Genomic DNA, 18,302 nt, shown 5'->3' on the forward strand with positions numbered 1-18,302 from the left:
ACCTGCATTTTTGATTAAAAATAAATCTACATATTATTTGTCCTCTGACAGCTAAGATTAAACTGCAGGTGAAATGTTTTTACGTTTTTTAATAAAAATGTTCTACCTCTTTTTTTTTTTTGTAAATCATTTCTGTCTGTAACACTCAATGCGAACAAATTTACTTCACACCAAAATTGTGTAATTAGATTTACTGATTTTTCTTTTTTATACAAAACATTCTAAGAAAACAGAACTTTCTTTTTTTGTCTAACAAGTAAGAAAAACAAACAAGGTTTTCACAGAGATAATAGCAAAACATGGTTTCCAGCTGATATAAAAAGGGTTCATAGAGGAGCAATGTGGCTCAGAAATGAGCAGTGACTCTGTCGATCTCCAGAAGGTCATCCAGGATCTGCAGAGAGAAGGAAAGGAAAAGGAAAAAAATGAAAATCAGAAGAAAACTAACTTGACTGCTTCTTCTTTCCTGTTAAGTGTACTAACTATGTCCTGAGTGGTTCCAATCTTCTTGGCCAGCTCGCTGCGCTCCATGGTGCTGAGGTACAAGTACTTGTTGAGGAGTTCTCCATCCAGGATGTTCCTGACAGCGTTCTGCAGGCTCCGTCTGTCGCTGTGCAGCATTCTGGACACAGGACACATGAGACAGCTACATCAAACAGCCGTCCTCAGCACCAACCTATCTGTGACTGGTAAAGCTCTGAAGGCAGATGTGAACCTGAAGGCCTTTGGGTTGAGACCAGCATGATGAGGCAGCATGGTGGTCAGAGCGTTCTGCAACATCAGCAGTCGTCTGTAAGTCTTCTCCTGCATGGGGAGGAGGAGGCCAACTCCTCCATCCAGAGTGGCTGTGGGAGCAGAGCAAATTAAGGTGGTTTAATCCACACTAAACCTTTGGCTGTTCAACACTCAGCTTCATGACAGGAGGTAAGTGGCGTACTTGCATATTTTAGCCCGGAGGTCTCCAAATCTGATCCTGGAGGGCCACTGTCCTGCATGTTTTAGATGCTCCCTGATCCAACACACCTGATTTCAAATGAGTGGCTCCTGATCAGACCTGATGACAAGCTGATCATTTGAATCTGGTGTGTTGGAGCAGGAGGACAGTGGCCCTCCAGGACCGGAGTTGGTGACCTGTTTTAGCCACTCAAAGGGGGAAAAAAAAAGCTAGAATAAGTTTAAATAGTTTGCATAATTAGAGCTACTTTCTACTCAAGATAGAGTCCCACTGCAAACTATCAGCAGTGTGGTTTGTGGAAACCACCCCAACATTCCCATCAGTCCTACATGCAGACATGTGATGCTGTGTCTTACCAAACCATGTGATGTGCTTGTTGTCCCAGGTCAGAGACTTCTTGCTGCCAGCGTCCAGCGCTCCTCTGCAGGGCATCCGCCAGAAAGTGTTTATGTTAGCTCCAGCGTTAAAGTCAGCTCGCCTCAGCAGCCGCATTCCTCCAAAGCTCTCTTTGGCTGCAAACACAGACGGATTGTCACATGACTGGATGTGCATTTGATGCTGACTTACATGACATCTGAATACATAGCTCGTTCAGTGCATTACCTTCAGGTAAATACATATATACATAGAGGTTCTTATCTCGATCTGACACTGAAATGAAATGAAAAACAAAAGTTAGTTAGACCAGAGGCACATTTCTTTTTCCGTTTAATTGAATTTTCTCCCAAATGGCATTAAAAACATTACCCAAGAAACCAAGCTGGTTGTTATCCACCATGAATTCAATGCTGTAAACCTCCAGTGGCTTTGCATCCTGGTGCCAAAACAATAAGAAAACAATTAAATCTCTAGCTGCCAGACCTGCTCTCTCCAAGATTAACTCCACTGAACCCAAGCACCCAGGAGAGATGCCATCAATATTCGCTTGTGCATCTTCATCAATAACACTTCACTGCTTGTAGCAGCCCGTGGCTAAGAGCTAATCTCCCTCTGCTCTTGAATGAAACGCCTGCTGCTTGTCTGCAGCCTCTCCCAGCCTACATCCAAACTCCAAGGAGAAGGGATTACATCTGGAGGGTCACATTTTACTGCAGTTTGACAGTGAAATCTACTCACCCTGCTGACCAGGGACAGCGTCTTACTCTCTTCCTGGTAGCGCAGCAGCGAGATGCTCTTCATCAGGTCGGCGGCTAGGATGAAGTTCTTGATGCTGAACATTTGGTGGATGTAGAGCTGAGTGTCAATGAAGGCCATGCCTGTCAGATCGTTATCCTTCAGGACCCACAGGAAGATCTGCAGGGAACAAAGAGGACATTATGCCATTTTTCACTCCTCAATATCCCCACTGGCTTTTGGTCCAGAGGCCTTCGTATAACAATGGGACGCAGCCAAAGCTCAGCTTTGTTGATCTGTAGCTGACACAGTGTGAGGCGGGAGTGTTTTGAAGCGAAGTTGCTGTGATGTTGTCACCTTCTGTCCGATGGCAGAGACCAGGTATCCGTTGCAGTGACAAAGCGCTGTCACTGGCCCCTTCTGTTCCTTCTCATACAGCACTTTGAACTTGTTCTTGGTGAGGGGCTGGCCTGGTTCTGGCACAACTTCAATCACATCCAGGATCAAAATCTGAACAGAAGAATCAAACTGTTGTATGATGAAAGGAGGGCTGCCTGAGCATAGGTAGAGAACTGACAGGTTGATGCTTCACAGCTAAAGGGGAAGCTTGTATTTCCCGTTTTCCCCAGATGAGGTCACTGTGAGTCTCTTAGAGAGAGGAGGGAAAGGGGGAGTTATGTGCTGCTCACCCGGCCCCTGCAGGTGACCTCTTCTCCCTGCATCAGACAGGTTCCTGCTGCGATGTAGCCCTTCAGTCCTGACACTGTCTCCTGACTCCTCAGTGCCACAGTTTTCATGCAGGTCACGTGCTCCCACTCCTCCAGGTCGATGCTTGTGGGGACAGAGAGGGTGAAGTCGGGTCAGTCATACATAATGAACTGTTATTTAAACAGAAAGCTGAGGTTGACTCAGCCTCGGTATTACATATCAGTAAACAATAAGGAACTGAACCATCTGACTGAAAAACCATGACGACTCATTCTCATAAAACCAGCTTACAATGCCGAAATGCTGCGAGTCAGATTTATGTTCTTCAGCTCAGTTCACAGTAAGTATTGAGGTGATAAAGGAAGCAGGTCTTACCGTGTGTTGGGAATGGCCTCCCAGCTGACTGGAGAGATGAGCTGGATGGAGAACTTCTCCTGCTGAGGATTAATGTAACGCTCATCTGTCGGGTCACACAACAGAACAAAACATTCTGTGTTTAGAAGGAAATCACACAGTGATTCATCATTGAAATATAATGTAAGTCTGATCTTCAGAGAATCTCAGTAACTGACCTCGTATTGAAAGACTGACTGCACAGGACATGTCTGTCTACAAGCTGACTCGGTTGTAATGCATCAACCATTTGCACTTGGTCAAAACAATTGCTAAAAGCTCTTCATCCATAATTTAAGTAGCTACCCTAAAATAATTTATCCCTGTTGAAATAGCTGAATGGAATTCACACAAGATTATAAACTTGATTATTTGGGCAAAAGTAATGAAAGTGTGGGGATTTTCACGTCTGACCTCGATCTATCACTTCGTACTCCTTCTCCTCTCCGGTCATCCTGGGGATGCGAGTGCAGGGCTCTTTCACACTGGTGCACACAGCATACACCTGAGTGAGAAGAATCCACAGTAGCACTAAAACTTTACATCAAAGCCTAATCCTTCCTAAGTCACACTCCTCATGCAGTCAGAAAACTTTGGAGCTAGAGGGCTTCCATCTTCAACTTTTTCAAAGTAGCCTGATCGATACGCTTTTATTTTCCATCACTTTATGCATGTGGAGGTGTGTGAGTCCAGGAAATGCGTTCCAACTTGAATTTGTGTCACGTCAGGGCTTTGGTGCTTCTGGTGGGTTGAGTGAGAGGAGCCTTGCCTTAGATTCGACATGGTAGGAAACATAGTGGACGGTGCATCTCAGTGGGATTTTCCTGACTGGCCAGGGAGCATCGTAGGACAGATATGTGGGCAGGACACTGATCCTCAGCTCACCCTGTGGGAACACACACACAATGAAAACTGTTCAAGGAATTAGGACAAAGTTAGAATTAGCATCAAAAACTATCTGATGACGACAACTTTTTAGAAATGCAATTGTAAGAACATGGGAGGTGTCTGGTCTCCTCGACTGCCTCAGCCTCACTTAGCATGTCAACTTCCCCACCCACACCCATGGACCCACCTTAGATTTAGTCTGCTCCACCAGTCCCACCATACAACAACTCTCCAGCATCAACCTCCACATATCCGACCATCTGGCTAATATCATGGACATCTACTTCCCCACCCCCCTTCCCAAAGACAAACGCACAATATCCTTCAGAAACCTCAAATCCGTCTCAGCCTCTGTTTCCATCAGCCTGGTTACATTGCCTCCCCCACTATCTCACAGCCTCAATGACCTTTCCAGCTATTAGAACACCACTCTATCCTTCTGCCTTGATCAGTGAGCCCCCATCCAAACCAAAACCGCTCCATTTACACTCAGCCTCCTGCTTCAGCGCTGGCTTGAAAGACTCAAGACGACTCACAGTTCATCTTCAAGCACACACTGACAACCTTCAACTTGACAAAACGGCCACAAACACAGCCCGCTCTGCCTGCGTTTCAAACCTCATCAACATTGGCTCCAATAACCAAAAGGCTCTCTTTTCTAAATGTCGTTTACATGTTAGTGTTTTGCACTTAACTTTTGTATTTGTGCACTGTTATGTTTGTAAAGCGTCTTTTAGTCCTGTTGAAAAGCGTTCTACAAGTTATTATAAATATGATTATTATTTAGACCCATCTGCCAATCCACAATAGAAAACCTCAACTTCTGAGAAACTAGGTTAAAATTCAGCACATTGTTACACGGTACTCGTTTTTAAATGGCATTTAAAGCGAAACTTGATATGAAACTTCAGAGTGGGAAAAATCCGTTTCTAAACTTTCAGCAACATTCTTTTTGGTTTTTAACTGAAGCTTTGAGCTGAAGGTAAGTTGTTGACAATAATTATTCCCAATTGGAGTCAAAGATCATAATGGTATCAATATTACTAAAATATTCATATTTTTATAATTAACACCCGAATCAAAAGCATGAATGCGTTTCTGTGTTTCTGTCTCAGTTCAGAGTTAGGCTTTACTTTTTCAAGTAATATTACCTTCACTGTCCCAACTAAAGTGAACTATACCTGTTTGTTGAAGTAAAGGAAACCTTTGGGGCAGTTAATGTTGTGGAAAGGGGAGAACGACTCAATGGAGCCATCAATGGTCATGGGGTGAAGCCTCATCGCCCCCCGAGAGGTGACCAGCATCCAGTGAGGGGACGGGCCGCAGATAAACACCTGCAGCAGAAAGGATTGTTGTAGAAAATCACTTCACTTGACTAGTGGAGGATCCAGGAATTATGAATGTTAGGGCTGGAGTCCTAAACTATGTGCGTTTAAATGCCCCACTTACCCCTGAGTATCCAGATATGTCCTCAAAGTATCTGAATCTGGCAATCCGACTTTTCGCCACTGACGTCTCATCTGTGGCGCCACTCTCTGCCTTCTTATCTTTTTTGAGCTTTGCTTTCTTCTCTCTGAAGTTAATGTTGTGTGGCACCTGGGCAGAGCAGAGTAACACTGTTGAGATCCACTCCATCTAACGCTTACTTTATTTGCTCCACCTCACCCAGTGTGCTCTTACTTTTTTGAAGCGGACTTTCAGGTTGTTCTGCGGCTGTTGCTGATCATAAGGGAACGCTTCATAGATCAGAAGCTCCTGTTCCACATGAACCTAGAAAACAAGAAAATACTGTCACAACCTGAACCTTATCTTTTCATGAATCTCTATTGAAATGAAAAACACACATGGAAACTCAGCCTTACCAGTAGATATGGTCTGCTGTGATTGTTGCCAAGTGAAACCAAAGCCACCTCTTTGACTAACGGGATCTCTCCCTGTCGTGTTACCTCTTCCTTTTTACCTTCCCCTTGTGTTGCTGATTGACCAGAGGAGCTGTCAACCAGCACCCTCTGACCCACTGGGAAGTTCTTCACCAAGAAAACTAGCCGCCAGTCCGGCAGCTGGTAGATCTGTACAAGTAGAAATATGTTTTCCATTCACATTCCGAGGCAGGTGTGTTGGAGATTTTTATCTTGAAAGAAAGAAAGACAGTCCTGCACCCTGCTCTATGCCAGCATCATTTCTCATAAAATTTTACCAAAACCAAAAGCAAAGTACATCAGACTGGCATCCTGTTACAAATGAATATGCTGTATTTTATGATGTTACATCTAAGTCCATGGTACCTCCATGACGCCGTTATCCCTGATGATCATGCACCAGTGTGAGGGCTCTGCTTTGCTCACACTCCACTCACTTCCAGCTGGTGCTGAGGCTAAAAAGCTGCGGCCGATTTCCTCCTTTGCAGGCGCCGCACTGGCATTGGAATCTCCATACAGCATTTCCTCCTCATCATCCACTGTGTTACTGGACACGCAATCAACAACAGTGAGCCACCAGACTGAGTGAAGGTCTTACAATGGGCTATTTGATGACGTAAGGAGGTGATGTGGATACTCACCTCAGGTCCTGGATGATAGTCTCCGTCTCGGACTGACTCCTGGCGATGGTGTCCTCTTTGATGGAGCAGCACACTTTGTTTTCTGTGGTGAACATGCCGCTTATGTCTCTGTACGCACACAGTGTGATCACCCGTGATTGCTGTGGAACAAATGTTTTTTTTTAAGAACCCATTTAACAGACTTGTGTGACTCTATTTTCTAAATGTGGGGGTGTAATGAAGCTCTGTAACTGTATATTGCCATCACTAAAGCACAAAAATGAAAATGGTGACAAAGTTGAAACTGCTAAATGAGACATTTCAGTTCCTCCATTCGGCCAGCAGGGGGCGCATTTGACTAATAAAACGACCAGATGAGGTCCAACATGGTTGACTCACAGTGGGGATCTGTGGTTTCTGCAGAGCCAGCCTGTGTGTCTTCCCCATGTACGAGTCAATCTTCAGCACAAACATGGTGACGACTCCTTCTGCAGTCATGATCACCACGTAAGGGTCAGCCACGGAGCAATGCACTATGGGAGAGCCTAGGTCCACTGGGATGAAGTGGAGCTGTGTGACTGAAGGCAGGATTGAGAGGACCAGTCAGTTAAACAGACAGGATGCATGATGTTTAGTTCCCTTTTGCTCTAACACTTTGAAATTATTTATACATTGTGTACTACTATTAAACCTAAATGAGTGTCACCATTTTCAGATTTTCTGTCACAGTTTACCTCCTTCCAGGAGTCGAATACCCATGGGTGACACTTGGATGATGTATTTGTTTTCACCAATGTTCCCAGCGAATACAGTGGGCCCCTGTGTGGCAAAGCCACTGGTGTCCAGCTCCATGATTTCTTGACCCGTCTGTAGGATCTACACAAAAATTTTACAAATACACAATCAAATTAGACAACATCAAAACGATGTATTGTTGTGTATTTATTCAAGTCAATATTACATGAAATCAGTTTTGTACTGATGTGAGGGTTTTTGTTTTTTTTCTCTTACCATGGTCGCATCTTCTCTGCTAAGAATGAGAAAGCCATGCTTCTTTGTATCATCCTCCAGGTGGGGCTCCGTTTTGTCCTCCTCCTCCTCCTCTTTCTCTTTATCCTCCTTCTCTTTTTCTCCCTCTTCACCATCCTCACTTGTCTCTGTCTCTGTCCCGTCCTCCAAATCATCGGTTTTTGCAGTCTGGGAAAAGACAGAGAAGGATCATAAATAGATAGATATCTTTGCCAGTTAAAATAAATATGGCACAATGGAAGACTGAAGATGTTCATCATTACTTAATGAAAAACTATAGCCCATATAGCATAAATATAGATTTCCATTACTTTTTTTTTATTATATATCAGGTCTTCTATATTCTGGTCCTCTAATTAAATACAGTAAAATTAAAAGTTAAAAAATGTCTCAGTCCACAGAGAAAGCTGTGAGGACTTTGGGACCTTTGTGATGTCACAACAAAGCAGTCCCCACTCTAGCCAACCCTGCAGGATTTTTCTCCTAAAATGAAATCTAATAAATAACCAATCAGAAGAAAGGACTATATCCTGTCTTCAGACTGGCTGACCTGTTGTTACTGGTGGCCTGAGAGGAGATGTATAACTACACCAAGATTTTTTTTATATAAATATACCTTCTTACTGCAGATACACTGCAGATAAAAAGATGAACTAAGTTCAAATATGGGACCTTTAAGAGATTAAGAAAAAAAAAAAATAGATGGTACTTTTTTGTCTTCCTTGACCTCACTGGAGATGACTGTCCACATGTCATGGCAGCCTGGCAACTCAAATGTAGTGACGACTTGCGGTCTGATGCTCCTCTGGGAACAGAATGGAAATAAATCAGTTCATTTCAAAGAAAGGAAAAAAACAAACAAACAAAACATGATTTCACTCAGCGCGTTTCAGTGATTCAACTTGTGTCTGGGGTGTTTACAGGCTACTCCGTCGATCTCTGAGGCAGCCCCGGTAGACCCAGACTTCACTATAGCACTGTCACTGGACCTGTGGCAGACAGTCCTCACGACCACAGGTTTTAGGACGGTGCATCCAACTGTATATAAAAACAGCAGTAAAAATTGTTGTGGAAGATTTACCTGAAGTACAGACAGGGCACCATTCTTGCCATAGCCAGAGCACACTACAACCTCCAGATCAGGCTCAGGGTTGCTCTGGAACTGTGGGTACGAAGAAATCAAGGTCAGCAACCTCTTACACAATTCACTACTGAAGAATTTGCGGGACTAATCGATTTCCAGAGGCTTTGGGACATGTTAGCAACATCTGTACCTCTTCTGACAGGAAAGCAGGTTCACCCATGGAGGCATTTGCACAAGGTCCAATGTTGAGTATGCTATCACACACCTGTAATACACCACAAAGAAAACAATCACAGTCCACAATATCCACATTTACATGATGAGCACTGCAGCTTCAGTGTTTTACTACCTCGAAGGAGTAGGTGGCCAGCTGGGTGCCTGACTGGGCTTCACTTCCGTAAACTTCAATCTCATCCACCTCATCTGTCAAAACCAATATGTGAAACATTTGTAAGGGAGACTAAAAGACCTCACACATGGTTCTGCCATAATTCTATCTAACATTTCAGTTGAACGTACCAGTCCAGTTGGTGGAAGACTCTATTCGCTTCTTTTTACTTGGTGGCTCCTCCTAGAATTCATTAGCAATTATTTAGAGCAACGCTGACGACAAGCTGTCAAATAATGCAGTAATCGTTTGTGTACAGCGTATGCTGTGCACATTTACTTTGAAAAACTCACGAGTGCCTTTTCTAAAGTAAATGTGCTCTAAAAAAAAAGCATCAAGGCTGTGAAAATGATAAAGATAAGATCAAGACAAACCTGTTTGTCTTTATCTTTCTCTTTCTCTAGCTTTTCTTTGCCTTCCTCTGGTGGTGTCTCCTGAAGCTTCTCTGTGTATTTCAGGAGCAGGGAGTTTCCAAGGCGAGACCCGAGGAAAAGGTAGCCGGGCTCCATGGTTACCATCTGGAGGAGGAAAGCCTCTAGTGTAAAGAAAGGGTCTCCGGCACAAACTCAGCAAAGGGTCATTCATTGTAGCCCTACTTAAACCACAGATGCATATTACAGTCCTTAGGCAACACAAAATCGCTCGGTCAAATATACACACACCTTGCTCCTGTCAACATTTCGGAAGAATAAATATCTTATACAAGCTATTTAACTTCCTGACTGGACTGAATGGTGATTTGGATTTCAGATATAAAAACTATATTGACCTTAATGTGAGCAACAAATGCTATTTGGCACAAATGTGTGTTTTGGATATGTATATTTCTGGTGATTTTTCTTGATGCACTACATGAACAGATATACCTGAGGATTTATGATGATTAGCTCTCAGTTTCTTTTATTTTGTAAAAATAAGCCTCAGCATAAAAAAGGTTTGGGACTCCTGGTGTAAAACATCAGTGTCTATGGCTAAATCCTCTAAAAGCTCACACACAAATATATGCATGATTAATTTTCAGTTACACTCTAACCTCAAGGATTTGAGTCCTAGTTGCAGGTTTTTTTCTGATCTCTGTTTATAGCTATAGAAACTGGTAAAGTTAACACATCAAACATATTTATTCCTAAAATACTGTTTTAGCCTTGAAACGCCACACTCTAATACCTCTTGCTTTTTATGTTTATCCAGAAAAACACAAAAACAAATGTATATGTTTAATATATCAGACTTAATAGGCTCATAACAACAAGCTAAAAACTTACACAAGTTGTCAAGACACTGGCAGCGGCTTTGTCAAAGTGGAAGGCCCGGACACTCCTCATACCATCTGTGATGAGGGTTAACACGTAGCTGCAAGAAAACAAGAAGAGTCAGAGAGAAATCACTAAATTGTCAAAAGGCTTTACTTACTGGTACTAGAATGACTCACATTTCTCCTCCTTTCAAAGAGATGACCATCTTATCATAGGCAATAAAGTCAGACTGTGAGCAATCCAATGTGATCTTCACTTCATCCTGTACACCTGTGTAACCAAGACACATGAACAACAGATCAAATGCTGTGTGCAGTGTGTGCCAAAGACTTGGTACCACTCAACCATTCAGTGGGAAAGTGGTCAGACTTCTGGATGACTTAACATGGCCAGAAAATGTACGTGCAATGAATGTGTCAGTGTATGTGCGCATTTTCAAGTTGCAATTCTTACGCAGGGGGAAGGCTGTCGTGCCAGTTGTTTGAGAATTGAGAGAAACTCCATATGGCGGAACACTCTGATTTAAATAGAGCAATGAATTCACAGCAAACACCACAACTCCACCTGGAAAGATGTGATACGTGATCTGAACTCAGGAGCAGCAACAACAAACCTCTTTACACAGCATAAATTTGTAACGAACACATTTGTAAATGATAAGGATGAATTCTGAGCTCACCGATGGGTTTGGGGACAGCCATGACTTGTGTACAGTCAAAAGGCAGATTACTAAGAGACCAGATGACAGGGTGAACCTTCTGCATGATGTTGAGGGATATTGCCACGATGCTACAAGTGTCCTGACGCACAGCCACACGTCTGGCAGAGGGACAAACATTAGAAGTTAAACGCTAAATCTAATCTGACTGAATCAAATTGTTCGCAACCCAGCATAGCAGGTAAATACATTAAGACGTTGTCGTATCTAATGTGTGCTGGACTGACCCAGGCCACGTCTGGTTGGGCTCAAACAGGATGAGCAGCGTGGGCTCATAGTAGCCATGCAGGAATTTCATGTCAATGATGTTTAGCAGCTTCTCATCCAGCTCACGGACATCGATGATGTAGCTGGGTAGGAAGCTGGATTTAGGTCTGCAGATGGGATAGACACACAGCACAGCATTCAGCATGGCAAGAAATCTTTTTCATGTTTGACAGCAGCTGAATAACCAATTTGAATGGGAAGGTTTCTTTTTTGGGGACACAAGTGCAAACCAGATACCAAAAGAGACCTAGTAGTATTTATAGGGGGAATGCAGACATACCCTTCACCAACTCCACCTTCCTGTTCGTCCGTTAGCGTGTCCTTTCTGAATGGCAAAACCACAAGTTTGGTGCCATAAACCAACATGACAGCGCAGCGATTCTCCGGATCTACACGGACAATAGGGATGTGTACATTTTGTACAAAGCCATCCTGTAAATTTAACAAGAGTACAAATAAAATGAATAACACTTTAACTAATCTGACTGAAAATTTGCTCCACTTTACACGGATATACTTCATATTATCTAAGCTTGTGATGCTACATACTCTGAGTTCTGGCTCCTCAAAATAATGAAGAGACAGCGTCTTGAGGTCGTGTGTCCCAGGGTCATACTCCACCACAGACAACTGGTCAGTGAACAAACACAACCAGAAATCAGTGAGAGAAAAAAACAAAACAAAAACAAAACAATTTTGCCACTTACAAAATCAGTTCAGAAGTGCACAGCTGTTATACCTTGGCATCTTTGAAACTGAGAAGTAGTGCATCTCTACTACCGCCCACAAGCTGCACACTAGCCATGGACATGACATTTCCAAAGAGAGAAAATGACGCCACCTGTTCTAGCTTCTCTTTACGAGACTTGGACTCTGAATGAGAAGAACAGATTGAAGTTGGATGACCAACAGACTCAGCGTATCCCTGATAAATTATGTCTACTTTGAGTTTGGAATCTGGACTAACCTGAAGACTTATCAGTTTTGGATGTACTCTGCAAAAACAATGATATTCCTGTTAAACATTTACATGACACGAAAGAAGCTTTTGCTTTGTTACCTGATAGAACGAAACAAGGCAGACTGAGTTTTCAGTTACCTCCACATCATGAATAATCCTGTAGACAAACAGTTGAGATGTTCCTGCAACGACCAGGTTCCTCTCCTTACTGGATATGAAGTTGCAATAGACAGAAAACTCCACGGCAGTGGGGGTATGGGCTTGTCTGTACACAGCATACATCCCGGATGATCACTCTCAGCGTCTGGCAAGTGAGAAAAATAATGTCATAATGTCATGGCATCTGCACTTTTCCACTGATTATCTCCAACACACAAGACAAACCAAATATGTATTCTCCTGAGGAAGCTGTGCGAAACAAGGCTGGACTGAATTTTAGCCATGAAGCCAACAGAGAGGTAAATAACCTCCGTGCTTCCTCGTTATTACTGATAGGTAGCATTAGTATTATGCCATCAAACCAGTAAGTGTCTGATGTCCCTAATACTGCAAATACAGATCAACATCTTTAGTCGCAGAAGTTCAAGTTTAAACTTTCCTTTAAGAATTTACGACGCACAAAGATGCTTTCATGATAAATAAACAGCAGTTACTTTATTATCTACCAATGCTAACATTGGGTTATTTTCCTGCTCAGTAAAATGACTAGCTTTCATTACGATATCTACTTTTAATGACGGAGAGATAGAATTAGCAGAAGCCCTCCGGTTGCGTTGTTGTGGCCACTGTGTCTCTAAAACAACTAACACTGAACTTCGGATAACGACTGTCTGGTCAGCCGGTAACGTTAGCGAAGTTAGCACTAGGCTAAAGACTCTGTTTTTAGCTAGCATGTTAGCATAGCACAGCATCGCCACTGGACACAACTTTCTCGGCATATTTTTTGTAAATCATGAATTAAACTTGTCACCGTACCTACACCAAATACGTTGTCGGAGTTTTTTGTTTTATTGTTCCTCCCTCTGTTCACATTTGGAGAATCATACTGTGTGGTTTACTAACTTAAGCTATCTCTCCAAATGCCAGGTGAGTTAGCAGTTAGCTGTCGTTGTGTGGAGGCTGCAGGTCTTCTTCTTCGGCTCTTCTTTTTCCAGCAGGCGTGCTGCTCCGGCGGGCACTGCTGCCCCCACAGCCCGCACGGTTAACAGAAGCAGGTCTCCTTAACTATGTTTGTCCATGTTTCCATAAAAAGTAGATAATATACATTTCTTCAGTGACTTAAATGTCATAACACATGGAGAGAGCATTAGCAGTGCCAAGTCTATTCCATTATTCAAAGGTAAGAGGCTCAGATCTATTCATAATAAGTCATAAGTCTTCATGTCATCATCTTCACATACAGTCAACCTCAACAAATATATCAGTCCCATTGTATTATATTAGTGTAGTAAATACAAACAAGCCCCATCTCCATCTTATGTGGACTATCCTCTTATCTTAAAAAAAAATATATATCCTTATCCGCTGCACAGTGATTGAGAGAGACTAACACTGGCTATCTTATGTTTAGATTTCCTTCTTGTGTTCCAATGATGACAAATTAGTTTTCTTTCAGTGCACAGCAGAAAACATAGAACTGCTGGTTCCTGCACATCAAGCAGTTACTGTAGGTAGGTTCAGGGACTACTCTATACAGTGTTTATTTACTTATCATACCTGAGGTCATTCTCACACTGACTGAAGACAGTGAGCACCACAGTTGCTACAACTGAACCCAAAAGCAAACATACTTAATATAAGTTCATATTCAGGTTAACTATTGGATTGCAGAATTAACCCTGGGGGCTACGCATGTTGCATGCATGCTACGCAAAATCAAGAACAACATGAAATAGGTCATTTATGATGGATTTTTTAGGAAAAATACAGAACACACAATATTGTTATACAACAACAACATCTTATTGGATGGTTCCAAGATTAAGCAGAGAGAGTAAACAGGGACAGTTACTGCAAACAGGTGGAAAAAAAAATACTGATCCTGGATGGACAGCGCAGAGTTGACAGCAAAAATGACCATAGACGGTGGCTGTGTGGAGACCCAATAATGTCAGAGACTCATAAACAAGGCCAGAAAATCTGATCTTGCTGTGGTATTCCTGGATGGTCTCAGACATTTTTCACCACATTCTGAATTTCATCAGATTCCTCAGACCTTTGTTGCTTCTGGCTCATTTGACAGCAGAATATTCCTCTTCTGCTCATAAATGATTCAGTTTTAGAATCGTTTACATTTTTAAATCAATCATAACAATCAAAAATACATACAAGCTTTCAAACTGACAGGCAGCCAATGAATAAAAATGTCAAATTATATTCAGAGCAGTAACCATTTTTGGCCAAATTACTACTTATTAGCTGCAAAATCTTCATACAACATTTCAGTGTCATTCATTGTATATTTAACTGTAGCATAAGTAAGTAAATCATTAAATCAAATTAAATACTGAAATGCAAACACTGCTACCAGAAAAGTAATAACCATCCACAGACTTCCTAAACACAAATTTTCACCAAAAATTTTCCCATTTTGGAGAAAGGATCAATGCACTCATCTCGCGAAAGCATTCAATGAGAAAAAAGCTTATTTTCGGGATTCAGAAAGCCTGAAAAAGAAAGATAAAACAATAAATGAGCAAATATAAATGCTTCCATGCCAGTTACATTTATTCCAACTCATCAACTTCTTTTCCGAGAACAGGGTGGGTGTTCCAATTACATAGTACGCTATAAATGCTACACTTTTATAGAAACATTTTCTATTTCCTGAGAAAGTTTTCAAAACTTGATTCAATGAGAAGCTCAGAGTTCACAGATAAATACAGTCATTGTGGCATCATGATTCAAAACATTAAATCACTGAAGAAGTGTTTCAAAAGATTGTATGAGACATAGGAGCAGCTTGAAGAGAACCCAAGAGCAGACACTTTCCTCTTGTGGACACGAAGAGGCAGCACGAGTGGATCTGGGGACTGACGAAAATGCAATAGCTCAGCACATTAAATTATACTGATTGGCTATTCTGTGCCTTTATGATTTGATAGGACAGTGTGAAAAGAGGATGTGCAACAAGAGTCCAGCTGGTCGGGACTTGCACAATGGTCATTTGCCCCCACATTCAGCCATTTTTTTATGTACTGATCTGTATTCAAAACTTTTATTAGTTAATTATTGACATATCAGGTCAATAACAAACCCTGACGTCATGTGTTTGTGGAGTTAATGAGAAAAGTGAGCATGTGAGCATTTGAGAAAAGGCCTCATTAATCTCAGCTCAAACTAGGCATTTATCTTAATACAAATCAACACAGGTTTACTAAACTTCATGCATTTCTTTTTCTTCTACTCAATGAAAATGGTTAAACATTTTGTTTACAGCCTAACAGAAGGACCCAGGATTTCTTCGTGACCCAGAATGTCTGCTGGTTGCACAAAATGAGAAATGGTGCTGGAACAAAGTCGTGTAGACCTCATTCATTTATTGGTGCCTTACATGTTTCCATTGATTTAGCATCTGCACTTTTGTTCTTTAAGGCTCAAGTGATAAAGGAAGCAGGTCTTACCGTGTGTTGGGAATGGCCTCCCAGCTGACTGGAGAGATGAGCTGGATGGAGAACTTCTCCTGCTGAGGATTAATGTAACGCTCATCTGTCGGGTCACACAACAGAACAAAACATTCTGTGTTTAGAAGGAAATCACACAGTGATTCATCATTGAAATATAATGTAAGTCTGATCTTCAGAGAATCTCAGTAACTGACCTCGTATTGAAAGACTGACTGCACAGGACATGTCTGTCTACAAGCTGACTCGGTTGTAATGCATCAACCATTTGCACTTGGTCAAAACAATTGCTAAAAGCTCTTCATCCATAATTTAAGTAGCTACCCTAAAATAATTTATCCCTGTTGAAATAGCTGAATGGAATTCACACAAGATTATAAACTTGATTATTTGGGCAAAAGTAATGAAAGTGTGGGGATTTTCACGTCTGACCTCGATCTATCACTTCGTACTCCTTCTCCTCTCCGGTCATCCTGGGGATGCGAGTGCAGGGCTCTTTCACACTGGTGCACACAGCATACACCTGAGTGAGAAGAATCCACAGTAGCACTAAAACTTTACATCAAAGCCTAATCCTTCCTAAGTCACACTCCTCATGCAGTCAGAAAACTTTGGAGCTAGAGGGCTTCCATCTTCAACTTTTTCAAAGTAGCCTGATCGATACGCTTTTATTTTCCATCACTTTATGCATGTGGAGGTGTGTGAGTCCAGGAAATGCGTTCCAACTTGAATTTGTGTCACGTCAGGGCTTTGGTGCTTCTGGTGGGTTGAGTGAGAGGAGCCTTGCCTTAGATTCGACATGGTAGGAAACATAGTGGATGGTGCATCTCAGTGTGCTCTTACTTTTTTAAAGTGGACTTTCAGGTTGTTCTGAGGCTGCTGCTGATTCTAAGGGAACGCTTCATAGATCAAAAGCTCCTGTTCCACCTAGAAAGCAAGAAAATACTGTCAGTTTAACTGTTTTATCTTCTTTTCATGAAGCTCTGTATTGAAATGAAACACATCCATGAACTCAGCCTCCAAGTAAAAGCTTACCAGTAGATATGGTCTGCTGTGATTGTTGCCAAGTGAAACCAAAGCCACCTCTTCGACTAACGGGATCTCTCCCTGTCGTGTTACCTCTTCCTTTTTACCTTCCCCTTGTGTTGCTGTGTGGCCAGAGGAGCTGTCAACCAGCACCCTCTGACCCACTGGGAAGTTCCTTCCACAAGAAAACTAGCTGCCAGTCCAGCGGCTGGTAGATCTGTACAAGTAGAAATATGTTTTTCATTCACATTCCGAGGCAGGTGTGTTGGAGATTTTTATCTTGAAAGAAACAAAATCCTACACTCTGCTACTTGCCAACATCACAAAGTTTTGATTTCTCAAAGTAATGGACAGGAATTTGTTTCAGTGATTCAACTTGTGTCTGGGGTGTTTACAGGCTACTCCGTCGATCTCTGAGGCAGCCCTGGTAGACCCAGACTTCACTATAGCACTGTCACTGGACCTGTGGCAGACAGTCCTCACGACCACAGGTTTTAGGACGGTGCATTAACAATACTACTGCATCCAACTGTATATAAAAACAGCAGTAAAAATTGTTGTGGAAGATTTACCTGAAGTACAGACAGGGCACCATTCTTGCCATAGCCAGAGCACACTACAACCTCCAGATCAGGCTCAGGGTTGCTCTGAAACTGTGGGTATGAAGAAATCAAGGTCACCAACCTCTTACACAATTCACTACTGAAGAATTTGCGGGACTAATCGATTTCCAGAGGCTTTGGGACATGTTAGCAACATCTGTACCTCTTCTGACAGGAAAGCAGGTTCACCCATGGAGGCATTTGCACAAGGTCCAATGTTGAGTATGCTATCACACACCTGTAATACACCACAAAGAAAACAATCACAGTCCACAATATCCACATTTACATGATGAGCACTGCAGCTTCAGTGTTTTACTACCTCGAAGGAGTAGGTGGCCAGCTGGGTGCCTGACTGGGCTTCACTTCCGTAAACTTCAATCTCAACCACCTCATCTGTCAAAACCAATATGTGAAAAATTTGGGAGGGAGACTAAAAGACCTCACACATGGTTCTCCTATAATTCTATCGACGTTAGTGACTTTATTACTAACCTTAACGGCTGACCAGACACTTGTTATCCGAAGCTTACGTCCCTGTTTTGTAGCAAGCATGTTAGCATAGCATAAAGAAACAAACTTGTCAGCGTACCTCCACCAAATACGTTAGCAGAGTCTGTTCACATTTAGAGAATCATACTGTGTGGTTGACTAACTTAAGCTATCTCTCCAAATGCCAGGTGAGTTAGCAGTTAGCTGTCGTTGTGTGGAGGCTGCAGGTCTTCTTCTTCGGCTCTTCTTTTTCCAGCAGG

The 18,302-nt window shown here is 42.3% G+C and overlaps 2 protein-coding genes across 2 annotated transcripts; both read right to left on the reverse strand.

The window, feature by feature from the left end:
- Positions 1 to 160: 160 nt before the first annotated feature.
- On the reverse strand, positions 161 to 13,587 carry cpsf1 (cleavage and polyadenylation specific factor 1). The gene is made up of 38 exons (XM_029513492.1): positions 13,275 to 13,587; positions 12,438 to 12,603; positions 12,306 to 12,333; positions 12,078 to 12,211; positions 11,888 to 11,968; positions 11,619 to 11,770; positions 11,299 to 11,445; positions 11,033 to 11,172; positions 10,807 to 10,917; positions 10,530 to 10,623; positions 10,363 to 10,450; positions 9,472 to 9,615; positions 9,229 to 9,280; positions 9,059 to 9,132; positions 8,900 to 8,974; positions 8,707 to 8,787; positions 8,335 to 8,430; positions 7,608 to 7,793; positions 7,331 to 7,472; positions 6,996 to 7,174; positions 6,618 to 6,757; positions 6,343 to 6,523; positions 5,920 to 6,126; positions 5,738 to 5,827; positions 5,507 to 5,653; positions 5,239 to 5,391; positions 3,939 to 4,055; positions 3,584 to 3,674; positions 3,152 to 3,236; positions 2,758 to 2,899; positions 2,426 to 2,578; positions 2,072 to 2,248; positions 1,703 to 1,769; positions 1,559 to 1,606; positions 1,312 to 1,467; positions 716 to 845; positions 484 to 622; positions 161 to 394 (listed from the first exon to the last, which is right to left on the reverse strand). The coding sequence occupies exons 2-38, from the start codon at positions 12,579 to 12,581 to the stop codon at positions 347 to 349; spliced, it is 4,419 nt and encodes a 1,472-aa protein (XP_029369352.1). The 5' UTR covers positions 12,582 to 12,603; positions 13,275 to 13,587; the 3' UTR covers positions 161 to 346.
- Positions 13,588 to 14,192: 605 nt separating this feature from the next.
- Positions 14,193 to 16,735, reverse strand: LOC115050601 (cleavage and polyadenylation specificity factor subunit 1-like). Its single transcript, XM_029513504.1, has 4 exons — positions 16,710 to 16,735; positions 16,355 to 16,445; positions 15,923 to 16,007; positions 14,193 to 15,331 (listed from the first exon to the last, which is right to left on the reverse strand). Exons 2-4 carry the CDS (start codon positions 16,392 to 16,394, stop codon positions 15,232 to 15,234), a joined length of 225 nt encoding a protein of 74 aa, XP_029369364.1. The 5' UTR covers positions 16,395 to 16,445; positions 16,710 to 16,735; the 3' UTR covers positions 14,193 to 15,231.
- Between the last annotated feature and the right edge of the window lie 1,567 nt (positions 16,736 to 18,302).

The sequence above is a fragment of the Echeneis naucrates genome, chromosome 11 (genome assembly GCF_900963305.1).
Source record: "Echeneis naucrates chromosome 11, fEcheNa1.1, whole genome shotgun sequence".
NCBI classification, from domain to species: Eukaryota; Metazoa; Chordata; class Actinopteri; order Carangiformes; family Echeneidae; genus Echeneis; species Echeneis naucrates.

Excerpts from the sequence above, each read along its gene's own strand:
- cpsf1 (XM_029513492.1), bottom strand. The coding sequence starts at position 12,581 with ATGTATGCTGTGTACAGACAAGCCCATACCCCCACTGCCGTGGAGTTT. Across the intron at positions 3,675-3,938 it reads CCTACCATGTCGAATCTAAG|GTGTATGCTGTGTGCACCAG; the intron begins GCAAGGCTCCTC and ends CTTCTCACTCAG. Across the intron at positions 2,249-2,425 it reads TCTCTGCCATCGGACAGAAG|ATCTTCCTGTGGGTCCTGAA; the intron begins GTGACAACATCA and ends TGTTCCCTGCAG.
- LOC115050601 (XM_029513504.1), bottom strand. The coding sequence starts at position 16,394 with ATGACCGGAGAGGAGAAGGAGTACGAAGTGATAGATCGAG. Across the intron at positions 16,008-16,354 it reads GTACGAAGTGATAGATCGAG|ATGAGCGTTACATTAATCCT; the intron begins GTCAGACGTGAA and ends GTGACCCGACAG. Across the intron at positions 15,332-15,922 it reads GAGGCCATTCCCAACACACG|TCCCCAGATCCACTCGTGCT; the intron begins GTAAGACCTGCT and ends CATTTTCGTCAG.